The sequence below is a fragment of the Mesoplodon bidens genome (assembly GCF_964165515.1).
Source record: "Mesoplodon bidens genome assembly, chromosome: 18".
Lineage (NCBI taxonomy): Eukaryota > Metazoa > Chordata > Mammalia > Artiodactyla > Ziphiidae > Mesoplodon > Mesoplodon bidens.
The window spans coordinates 37590390-37602805 of NC_138175.1; the positions used below are offsets into that span (position 1 = coordinate 37590390).

At 53.6% G+C, this 12416-nt stretch overlaps 1 protein-coding gene across 2 annotated transcripts in view; it reads right to left on the reverse strand.

Annotated features, from left to right (window-relative positions):
- The window catches only part of GPT2 (glutamic--pyruvic transaminase 2), a 35083-nt gene that overhangs the window by 17650 nt on the left and 5017 nt on the right, over positions 1–12416 (reverse strand). For both annotated transcript variants that reach the window (XM_081215256.1, XM_081215257.1), the window contains exons 3-6: positions 9582–9671; positions 7406–7514; positions 2935–3068; positions 557–800 (exon numbers count right to left, since the gene is read on the reverse strand). In XM_081215256.1, coding sequence (XP_081071382.1) covers positions 557–800; positions 2935–3068; positions 7406–7514; positions 9582–9671 — 577 coding nt within the window. The remainder of the gene's footprint in view (positions 1–556; positions 801–2934; positions 3069–7405; positions 7515–9581; positions 9672–12416) is intronic.

Here is a 12416-nt window from a genome sequence, read left to right on the forward strand (position 1 = left end):
TGAAGCCAGCAGCCTGGAAAGATCAAAACAGGCAGAACTGTGCTTTTTTTTTTTTAAAGAAAAATACACAAAATTAGGAGTGATTTTCAACTTCTGGAATTAGGTTTTTTTGGTTTGTTCGCTTTTGTTTTTAATATGGCATTTCCTTTTCAGGCCTCAAAGTACACAGTAACGCTGTGTCAAAGAAAAACAACGCACACACCAGCAATCTGAAAACTGGTTCAGAAAAACAAGTAGGACTAAGGGTAAAATGAGGCCTGTGATTAATGGTGATGGTTGTGGGTGAACTCAAAAAGAAGATTCTTTGCAAATGCAAGAACAGGAGAAAAACTGGTCTTAATACAACCTTGCCCAGGAAAATGCCTGCATTTGCTCACCTCCTAAGGTGGCCTGTGGCAAATTTTATGGCTTTATGTTAGCAAATCTGAAGTTGGATTGGGAACCTGGGAGCAAAGAGGATTTCATTATTTCTTAGATCTTTGGTGTCCAGACATCCAGTACTCCAGCCACCCTGCCCCTGCTCCCCAAGAAACTGGCAAGGGAGTAAAGCACAGACCTGTGGGGTTCCCGGGGTTGATGATGCACAGCACCTTGGGGTCACAGTGCTCTTTGGCTTCCCGCACGGCCCGCCGGAGCTCATTCACGTTCAGGGCCCAGCAGTTGTCCTCATCCAGGTAATAGTTCACCTGGATGGCATCGAGTTCAGAGATAACCGCCGAGTAGAGGGGGTACTGCGGGATGGGTATCATCACACCCGTCCGTGACTTGCCACCCCCGGAGACCAGGATCTTCAGGATCGTCTGCAACCGAGAAGTCACATCTTGCAAGGCCACTGCCACTTCCCACCCGCGGGGGCTGACCAGCAGCAGGCAAGCTGGAAGGCCCCAACCCCGCCTTTCACCAGCCACCCCACTGCCTGCCTCCAGTGCAGCCCCATGGGAGTGGCTGAACTTCCCTGAGTCTCACTTTCCTCATCTGTAAAATGAGGTCTGCTGTGAGAAATAAGCAAAATGTTTTAAAGTTCTCAGTACAGTGCATGGTATGTAGTTTAACACGCAATACTTGTTAGTATTTTTTAAAAAGGTCTTTTAAAGCAGTAGCCCACAAACTGGCCCTGTCTCAGAATTATTCTGACCTCACCCCTGAAACTCATTCTGTATGTCTGGGGTGGAGCCCAGGAATCTGTCTGGTCGGTAGCTATCAGTGCCCAAGGCTGGACAGACCCCTGAACAAGGGATTGTTGAAATGGGATAAAATACCCAGTTACGGCCACTAGGTGGCGCTTCAACCTGGCTGTTTCCAAAGCTGAGTGCGCCCTAGGTTCATAGGATTCCTGAGAAACCAGGCCTGGGGAGTCCTGTGGGGCACTGGTGGAGGTGGCAATAATTCACTGGATTAATAAGCCCAAACCCTTCTGGGCGAGTCCCCACCTTACACACAGACTTAGCTCCTTTCTCAGGTTCGGCTCCTTGCTGCAGGAATGCCACTGGATTAAAAACTGCAATGACTTGATTCTTTCACTAAATCTTGAGGACCCCTGCCCCCACCCTCCTCTGGAACCTCTACCTATACCTGGGCTTCTCTGAGAATAGAGACGGGCCTTGGCAGAACACAGTGGAAGATGCCATGGTTGGGAGCCTGAGTCCAACACTAGAATCTCAAATGCCACAAGAGGCTGACTTAGAGCAGGCAGACCACCTAAGGTCTCTGGGCCTCAGTTTCCTCCCGGGCTCCAGGAGGGGTTTAATGCATTTGAAAGGCTTTAGGAAAGGACTAAAGCATTTAACAAACAACAAAAACAGGAGCCTTGGAAGTCAAGAGACACAGACAAAGAACTCCATTAAAGGAAGGGTCAGACAGGACAGGCTCCCTGAGTAGGGAGAACAAAGTGAGTGGATGGCACCCAGCACTGACTGGGCACGGGGGCAGGGTGCTGGACGGGAAGGGAGGGTGCAGGCTCCTCAGGCCCTGGGTTCAGCCCCTTCTGCTATGGAACACTTGATACCAGCCCCTCGTCACCTCTTCCACGGCTGATCCCCAGCCCAAGCCACCTCTGCTCTTGCCTCCTCAACACGCCCTTACATCTATTATGCCCCCTCCTGCCGCACTTAAAGCTTAAGAACCTAAATCTAATTATGTCCCTCCGCCTACTTCAAATCCTTCAGTGGCTCCCAGGCTCTTAGGACAAGAAGGCCCCACCTGCCTCCCAGCCCACTGCTGGTAACTGGCCCTCACCATGTGTGCTCGTCCCCCTGACACTCTGTTTCCAGACACACAGCCTCCTTCCAGCTCAAGGCCTCTGCATATGCTGACCTTCTGCTCCGAACCTTTCTCCCCTGCCTTCCTGAGTTCACAGGTACGCAGCTTCCAGATCTCTATCTGTTCAGCCTTCCTTGGAGAAACCTTCCTGCCCTCCCCAGCACCCCCAGGTCAGAGTCCCTGCTGCTCCCTCCTGTAACACTTTGTCCTCTTCCAGAAGAGAAACTGAAAGCTTAAGATTTGACATGTATTTATGTGCTATTAATGCCAGTCTTATCCAGCACTGATGTGTAAGCAGAGGCCAAACGTGCTTGTCTCCCCAGCACCTGGCACAGTGCCTTGCAGAGCAGATACACCGTATGTGCTGAGTGAGAGAAAGGCCGATGTCGCCAGGAAGACGGGCACCCTCGAGTGACCCCTGACTCCTCCCAGCTGGACCTGCTGGTGCCACTCTGGAGGGAAACTGAGGCTGCAGGGGTACCCAGGTTCATGAAGACTGAACAAGGTAAGGACAGCAGGCTACCAGGGTGGGGCAGACAGCAGCGACCAGAGGGAGGCCAACCTCTCCTCCCAGGCTGTCCCCCTGTTAACAGGCTCACACACTCGGCCCTAACATGCAAGGCTGTTCTTCACGTGGGTGAACGGTGGACAACAACAAGCTACCCTCACACGTACGGAAATGCCGTCACTGGCTCCAGTGGTCAGGTAAATGTTATCCGGGTCTGCAGGTACACCACCATCTCTCCTGGTGATATAGGCAGCCACATCTTCACGGATGCAGTTGACGCCCTGGCTAGCGCTGTAAGATCCTGTTAAGACAGCAAGCAAGACAGTGACTAGAGGCAGGATGTCTGGCTCCACAGCGTCTGTGATATCCATATAATTAACTGGGAGTGCGAAGGAGGGGGAGGTCAGGGAGGTCTCAGTGTGGCCCTATTCTCACCACTCTAGGCTCTGGAACTGTGGCAAGCTGCTTAACTACCTAGCTGGGCTTCATCCACCCATCCTGTCATCCGTCCATCTACCCACGTATCTGCCCACTCACCCAACCATCTGCCCATCTGCTATCCATCCATCCATTCATCCATCCATCCATTCACCTGCCCACCCACCCACCCAACTGCCCTTCTGTTCATCTATCCACCCACCCACTCATCCATTCATCCACCCAGTATTTGCTGAGAACCTACTTACACATCAAGCATTATTCCAGGCCCTGGCTTCTAACCAGTTAAATGGTGCCCATACCTGCTTTACCCACCCTACTGGGATTTACACATTCTACGACAGTATGTACCATTATAGCTGAGACTGCTATGCTTTCATCAGTTGCCTACACGTGGTTCCACAAAACTTGAGAGAATGGTCACCCCAAAATGGCACCACCTGCCAGCCCAGGAATCCAGAACCCTGATCAGCACTAACCACAGGTCCCCTGGGGCTGTGAGGCATGACCCACCTACCCCCACCCCATGCCAACAGCATGCTCAGGCTGCCAGTTAGGATCAAAATCCAAACCACCATTTACATGAAGTTCAAAAACAGTGGTGACCACTTTGGGCTTGTGGGTATTGACTGCAAAAGGCACAAAGGAGCCTTTTGTGATGCTGGGAATGGTCAATGTCGTGATCTGGGCAGGGGTTACAAAGGTGTGCACACATAGGTGCTGTACATTAATATTTGTGCTTTTTACTGTTTGCATAAAAACTTTTTCAAAATGTCAAGCCACTACTTATGTTTTTAAAAAGAAACTGAAAATTTCTTTCTTTCTTCCAGTAGAAGAAGGTATCTGCACATGCACAAAATCTCTCTGGAAGGAGACTCAAACTGGTCAGGTGAATTCTCTGGGGAAGTGAACCAGGAGGCTTGGGGTCAGAGATGGGAGGCAGTTCTTTCACTCTATATCTTTTTATACCATTTGAATTTTATACCACATTTAAAGAAAACCAGCTCATTCCTTCTAAGACTACTGCAACAGCACCACCAGGAGGCAGGATGCAGCTCTGGAAAGTGGCCAGCTCTTCTCTGGGTCTCAGTGCACAGCATCCAAGGCCCAGCACCCAGGAGGCGCTCGGTTTCAGGGTCTGTGCAGCACTGGGCTGGCCTTTCCCCTCTGACCAGTTGTAAGTGGGCGAGGGGGAGGGGGGAAGGAGGCTGGACCACTTCTCTAAGGATCAAGTGGCAAACATTAACACGTACCAAACCTGGGTGGTGAGTACAGAGTCTTGTCACATTATTTGGGGTATCGAGTGCATCTGAAATATTTTGTAAATAAAGAAGTGGGGAGGTACAGGTGCTGGTGTTAGAGAATCCTTCTTCTACTGGATGTCTTATTTGATATTTCTTGAGCTCCCATGCTCAGAAAGTTTCCTGTGCTCCCTATTTCCCTCTGCCTTCTCTCAGTGCCCTCCCCTCCACTCCATGGGGCCTGGCCATTTCCACACCAGCTAAGCCTCCTCTTCTTCCTGCCTTTAGTTCACCTGCTTCCCTGAATTCCCAGACCTTCCCCCACGGGCAAGCTCCCTCCTCCTGCCAGCCACAGACTTCCACCTTCTGTTATGCTCTGAACCACAGTGATCCTTCACAGCTCAGACCTAGTCTCTCTCTAGGAAGCCTGAGATAGGGCCCCACCCCAGCCTTTCTCCCAGTCTGTGATTTCTCCAGTTATCTTATTTTATACAGATGAACCCCTGCCTCCTCATGTTGACTTGAGGGCAGGGACCATCACCAATTTCTTCTGTTCATCTCTGTGGAGCACCTACCCCTGTGTAGGACTCTGCCCTGGGACCCATGGCAACCTGCCTCCAACTGCCCACAAACTGGCACCATCTGCCAAACCCCCAGCGCCATCACACCCAGACCCTTTCACTTGATCACACTCAGTTCTTAAACCTCAAGGCCTTTGCACACACCATTTCCTCTGTCTGGTGTGCATTAACAGACTCCTTTAGTCATCTTCCACATGAATTTGAATGCCAGTTTCTCCTTAAACCTTCCCTCTACATTAGAATCCCTTGTTATAACCCCACAGCTCTCTGCTCTTTCTCTAAGAACTCATGAAAAGTGGGGATTATGTTTCTGTGTTAATTCTTTTTAATGTTTGTTTCTCCCAAATCTGACAGTGAGCTTCACGAGCACAGAAACTCCACCTGCCTTGTTCACCAGTGTCCCTCAGGGCCTAGAGCAGTGCCTGGTACACGGCGTGGGCTCAGAGAGGAGCTTGACCAGGGCGTTATCTCCCGGCTCCCACCTCCCCCAGGTGTGTCTAGGTTTCACCTCAATCCTACTTAAGATCCGGGACACAACCTGAGAACTGGGTTACTCATCAAACAAAAAATAAACAGAGCCCCAGTAAGAAATAATTTTAAAGGGCATGATAAAAACACAACCAGGTGAGCCCTAAGACCTTGTGTACACATTTTATAATCTCTCCGTGGGCCAGGGTAGCCCTGGGCATACTGACATTTTCCATTTCCTTTACTTTTGTGGGCAGGTGCTCAGGCTGCCCAAGCCTTAGTTGACAGAGCGCCACCCCCCATTGTCCCAGTCTTGGCCAGGACACTGCCCCGCCCCCAACGATGGGCAGGAACAGGTAGTGACCTCCAGGGCGGGGCTTCTCCACACCTGACAAGGGGCACAAACGCCAACCTTCCTGCAAGCCCAGGAGGTGGGTACAAAGTATCTCCTAATTCAAGGATGAGAAAAGAGGCTCAGAGAGCACCTACCTCACCTGTCCTCCTGAGCTCCCCAGACAGAACTCAGTGCAGGTTCCCAAAACCCCAAAGGCCAACAGTCCCGACTCACACGGACATGGCCTCCCAGTGCCATTCTCCCAGCCCTGGCTGACACAGAAAAAAACTTGTCGATGAGGCTTAGTGCGTGAACAAGATCTCCTCCCCGTTCCCCAGACATTGACATCAGATATGCAAGAGCAAACCCCCTCCCCCCACCTCCAGGCTGCAGTTCCTGGAGTCTCAGGCCCACTGCCATGGGTCTTCGAGAAGCGCCTTTGTCCTCTGGGCTGGGCAGAGGGTGCAGGAGGAAAGGAGCCTGGAGGCCAGGCCTCTGGGCTGGCCTCTGCCAGCTTGTGGTTCAGTCCTTGCCACACAAGATGCTGGCCCACACCCCAACCAGGCTGGCGGGCAGGGAAGCAAAGGGAAGCTGGCCCCTTCCTGAGAGGGACACTGTGAAGGACACAAACTTGGACAGAGGGCTGGTAGGGTGGCCACAGCCAGGAAGGTAAGCATAGGGCTCTCCATAAAGAGAGCAGAAAAAGGTGGGGGGGGGGGGAGGCAGGGAGGTGACAGAGATGCCAATTGTGGCTGGTCCCCTGCTGAACAAGCCACAAGAATCCCCATCCCATGTTTTCAAACATTCAGGCACAAGTCCTAAAAAAGCCCTAAGGACAACGATTTTCCTCAGGACAAAGGAAGCTGGATTCCCTATGTAGGCACTGGGCAAAGGAATGAAGCAAAAATAAACAGGAAAAAGAACATGAGATGAGAACAAAGAGCCAGAGGTCCAGAGGCTGGAAATCCATCTCAGCAGGGAAGGCAGAGAAGATCATTTTCACATCTACAGGGCCTTCCTCCATGGAGCCCTCCGGTGCTGGGCGCCGAGGCTGGGCCTGGGCTCCCAGCACAAAGGAGCACAGTCCGGTGACGGGAACATAACACACAAGTTGGGGGGATGGGCGGCACCTTCAGAGCGAGGAAGCCACCAAAAGGGGGCCACAGGCACCTCACAGCGTGGCCACAGGGAAGTGAGAAGCCGGGCCAGCAGGGCATGTGCCTCCCTCTGGCCTCTGGCTTCGGAGGCTGCCTCGGGCTCACCCTTCTGCTCTGAGGGTGAGCTCAGCATCAAAGCCAGCTCCCAGTGTAAACCCCAAATCCAGCCAAATGCAGGCTCTTGCGCCTGAAGTGCCCCAATCCACCAAAAGATGGCATCGACCCCATAAGCTCAGCAAACAAGAGGCTGACAGAGCACGGACAAGAAGAACATTGTCATTTACTCTGCACGTCAACCACCACACACATTCACACACTCACTCAACGTGTAACCCTCCATTCCGGGCCGAGGCCCAGGCCCACGCTGAGAACACACGTTCTTTTCACGCCCGCTGGGAACTGGCAAGTCGGGGCCTCACCCAAGCTGTTCCCGCCACAAGCCTGTAGGATCCTCCGGGCTCGTTTCTTAGCATCTTCTGGGAAGCTGGGGCTGTCCAACAGGTTTGGGTAGGTACAGAGTGCCATCACCTGGAGGAACAGAGGCATGGGCTGGGCTCCCAGCACCTCCCACCCCGGAGGGGAACAAAGGACTCCGGGCAGGCGACGGTGTGAGATGACAACTCTGAGGGACAGTGCCCTCACAGGCCTCTCCACAAGGGCCCCGGCCTGTGGGGGCCAGGGCACAGGCGGGGAGGAGGACAGTGGACGCTCTGCAGCGGAAGGGAGATGGTGAGAGGCAAGGTCCATGATGACCTGGGTCTGGGCGGAGGGTGGGCCACCACCCTCCGAGGAGCCAGGGGACACAAGGTGGCTGCTTACTTTGCCCCACCTCCTCCATAAAGGACAGCAGCTCACATACCCAAGGCCACAAAAACCAGGGGTTCCAGAGCAGGGGGCTGGGGCTGAGGAGGCAGGTGCACCCCAGATGACAGGATTGCAGACCTGTCTACAGCCTGAGCACCCCCCATCACCCCTTTTCCTGGCCGGAACTGAAAACCGAGTCAGCTTTTTCATCTCTGTAACAGAGAAGATCACCCTAACCTCACAAATTAAGAGGATTAAGCAAGGAAATGTTTGCAAAAGTGCTGGCAAACCCCTGCTCACCAGGCAAGTCTAAGCTGGAAGCTTAAGAGTGGTGCCAGGAGCACTGAGGCAGGCTGTGGCTCACGGCTGGGGGACTTCGGGCGGGCGCAGGCTTCTTGGAGCCCGGCTTTTCTTCAAAAAGATTTGTGCAATAGGCAGTGACCCAGCCTGCCCTCCTCCCTGGGGTGCTTGTGAAGGCTGGAGGATGCCAGCACCAAGTGGGAGAGGCCGGGCCTGCCACAACCAGCGGCAGGGCTGGATCCGGGAGTGTGCCAGCCAGCCAGAAAAGGCTGAGGCAACAGGAGGCACCCCAGGCACGTGTGGGGAACCTCTGCAGAGGGAAGCCACCTTGGGCCTCTCCTCTCCTAAGCTGTGTGCTTCCAGGACGAGCTTCCAGGACAACCAGGATGCTCTGACCTCCTCCCGCTCCACTTCCCTGGCAGAGCCTCTCTGTCTGGTCTGATCCACTTCCTCACCACGGGCCCAGCTTGGGGCCTCTGACATTCATGGGCAGCTGGCATGCTCCTGAGGTCTGCAACAGTTGCTACGGGAGTCCATGCAGTGGACGTTCCTGAGGTCGTTGCCAGCCTTGGTTCTTCTCTCCCATACCCTGTGTGAATTTCCTGAGGGGCTGCAGGCTGAGGCCCCGGGGCCCCCAACAACCCTCTACCCAGGGAGCAGGGCAGGATCGCCCCTCCTGTGTGCCAGTCCCTGCAGCAGGAAATACAGGCAGGAGAAGAAGACCAGGGCATTCAGCACTCAGCTTTGCTGCCTGCCCCAGCCTGCCAACCTTAACCACACAAGGACCAAATTTTGCCCCATTCCTTCTCCAGGGAAAAGCTTTCCCTGTAGCTGGTCTCCAACCTCTGTCTAGCAGGCCCTGGAGTACTCTCCCACCTTACCTTTTCCCCTCTAGCCCACCAATCCCACAGTTTTGGCCCATGCAGCATCCTTGCAGTTGGCACTCAAACTGAAACACTGAAATGTGCCTCTTGAGGGCCTTCACACTCTCCATCTCATGGAGTCCCCCAGCAGTCCTCCGAGGCAGTGTCTGGTGAGCTCCACTTGCCCAAAGCCACCCAGCTGGTAAGCAGCAAAGCCAACACTCAAATCTGGGGATTCTCACTTAGGAAGCCATACCTGGACCCCCACGCACCACCTCCCAGGCCACTGGGCCTCTACCTCTCCCATCTACTCTCTGATGCCCTCACCAACCCAGCTCCGAACTCAGCATCCAGGACCATACACCTGGGAGCCTTGTATACTAGAGCATCCTCAAAATGGGTTTAGGAATTTTAGACAGCTTTGGAAGGGGAGGAGACTGAGGGAGAGAACCAGTGGGGACATCAGGCTCTGGAGAGGGCGCTACTTCAATGGCACCTCCCTGTGGGATTCTGGTGTCTGCTGTGTCCTGAGGGAGCTGGACAGGCAAGGAGGCAGAGGTAATGTAATGGGCCTGGCTGGCTGCTTCCCTGCTGTCCCAGTGGCCTCTGTTCCTGAGGGCCAGCTCACCTGTCGGAGGAAGGTGATTGGCTGCTGGCCCATGGCTTGGGCATCCCCGATGTTGGCACGGATGACCTCAGTGAATGGTTTTTTGATACCCTGAGTAGAGAGAAAGCAACAGGTGGTTACTTAGTGACTCTCAGACCCTGGATTCCAGAGGCCAAGCAATGCTCAACAGGATATTAATAAGCAGCCCTATTCTGAGCCTTGCCAGGTGTCAGGCACAGTGCCCTTGATATGCTTGGTTCCATTTAACCTTCACAACCACCCCTATGAGGAAGGGCCAGTATTGGGTTGGCCAAAAAATTGGTTTCTGTTTTTCATAAGATGTTATGGAAAAATCCGAATGAACTTTTCGGCCAAGCCATATTAATCCCTTTTTACAGATTAGGAAATTAAGGCTTCAAAAGGTTACCCACTTTCTGAAAAGGCTAGAAGAGCTTTCCTGGGCTGCCAGAGCACCCGAGGTAGCTGCAGGTCCACGTTGACCCTGGGGCAAATGTGGTGGGAGGGAGGGAGGGGTCAGCAGCAGAAAACATCAGGGACAGGATCCCACAACTGCCGGCTCCCTCCCCCCAAGCGCAGCTCCACCTCCACCCCTAAGTGAATGACTGGGGCACTGCAGCCACCCTCCCCTCCAGAAGACACCGATCAGCAGGGACCTCTTGGGGGTCATTCTCTTGCAACCCTGTCTTTGCAGGATGAAGAATGTGGGCTGATTTTCATATTGAAAAAAAAAAGCATCAGGGATGAAAAGACTGGCTGAAGAGCAAAACTGAGGCCACTGCCTGAGCAATGCGTTTAGCACAGAACAGAGATGGCAGAGAGAGGAGGAACTCGGAAACCCTGGCAACAATGTCACTGGGGAGGTGACTGCAGGACACCCCGGCTGCTGCTAAGGAGAAAATGCGTTTTGGATGGAGAACCGTGGGGATCTGGAAATGTGGGAAATCCACGCATCTCACTGATAAATCCAGAATTAGCCACTGTAAGAGTTAGAATCAACAGCAGGCTCAAGGACCTCCCAGGGCAGCTGAAAGGATTATCTGAGACAAACAGTATGAAAGCACTTGGCAGAGTACAAACATCATCATCTTACAAGCTGGACCAGGAACAAGGTCACAAGGGTCATGGTGGAGGAAGAAAGCGGTGGGGAAACGGGTGGCAGTACCAAGGGGGGCCTGGGTGGAATGCCTGGCCACCTTCCCATCTCCAGCTGCCCTTTCCCCAAAGGCACCCTAAATACAAATTTTAAAGGTACAATTCTATGGTTCTGACACTTGCCTTCTCCATTTCACACAATGTGTGCATAAAAGCAACTTTAGAAAACTTTCCGTTTTTTAACTCAGTAATATACCTCTTAAGTAAAGACCAGTGGGCTTAAGGGATGAAAGCAGCTGCTGAACAAGTCTTCCTGACCCTCATCTGCCACTCCTAAGCCCCTCCCATAGAGAAATTCTCCACCTGCTTCAGGAGCCAGGAGGCATGGGGCGCTGAGGAGGGCACCCCAGAAACAGCACTGGACCGTCATAAACAGGGCCTAAGAAGTCTCCAAAAGCTATGTTTGGTGGCGGGTAGCAGGGAGAAAGGCCTTTTAATTCCCTCCTGCCCCTTTTACCAAGTTCTTCAGGGCTGGCCAATATGGAAAGACGTCTCAGGGGGGCCAAGGCAGGAGGACAGCACCACCCACTGCCCAGGGCTGGGCTGGGGTGAGGGCAGGCACCCTGGAGACAGGCTGTGAGGCATGTGGCCTCAGGGCTCGTCCCTCAGGTGGAGCAATCCAGGCCACTGTGTGCAAAGGGGCAGACCTGACCCACCCCTTGGCACTGGCCTGGGCTCGTGGCACGGGACGCTCTGTCAGCCTGATTCAATTGCCACGGTCCCCAGGCCTGGCCAGCTGAACTCAGGTGATTTCCTTGGTGCGGGCACAGTCCATTCTTCAGTAGGGAGTAAATCTGTCACAGTCGAGGGCCAGGAACTACAACACACAGCTGCAGGCCCTCGGCCAGCCCAATGCAGGGAGAGAATAATGCCTGGAACAGATCCCTGGATGTTCCTTTCCTGTGCCCTCACCCTACACTGCTCAACCAATCTGGGGCCTGCCAACAAGCAGCCTAGGAGCATAGAGCATCTCCTTTCTCGGGTCTGGGTACCTATGGTCTCCAGACACTTCGCTATGATGGACGAGCTGCAGGGTGGGAAACTGGCTCCTCTGAATGGGCAGGGGACCAGCCTGCCCAGCCAAAGGCCACCATACAAAGGAGACTCCTGTATCTAGGCACTTGAGATCTACATGGGTTGGGAAATACCAAGGAGTCAGGGGCAGACTCCTGCCCACAGTGACTCATCCAGGCTTGTACGCACACCCAATGGCAACCTCACCTCAGCCCCACCCTCGGGCGCCTGCCAGGTCAGCACATAGCTTTCTAGTTCCAATTCCCAGCATCCTAGAGCCCACAAGTTTAACTCACCTGCACACATCCTGCCCAGAGCTGCCTCCCTGTGGGGCACTGAGATGAGAGTCAACACAGGGGGGCTCTCTTCCCGCAGTTCAGCTCAAGGAGGGCTTAAGGAGCAGGCCCCCAGGCTCTGGGGATGGCATATTTCAGAGGGTGTTAGCAGGGAGAAGGAAAAAGGAGTTAGCATTGTCCTTCCCAGCTCACAGGCCCAGCATTAGGACAATGGACAATTCTAACAGGCACAAGGCAGTTTCCTCGAGGTAGGGGTGGCTCCTGTCATTTCATGTGACATGCGAGCGGGCAGGTTTGGTAGGACGGTTAGTCCCCAGAAAGCCTCCCTCTCATTCAACAAACACTTATGAATCATGCCCTGTGACAGAAGTGG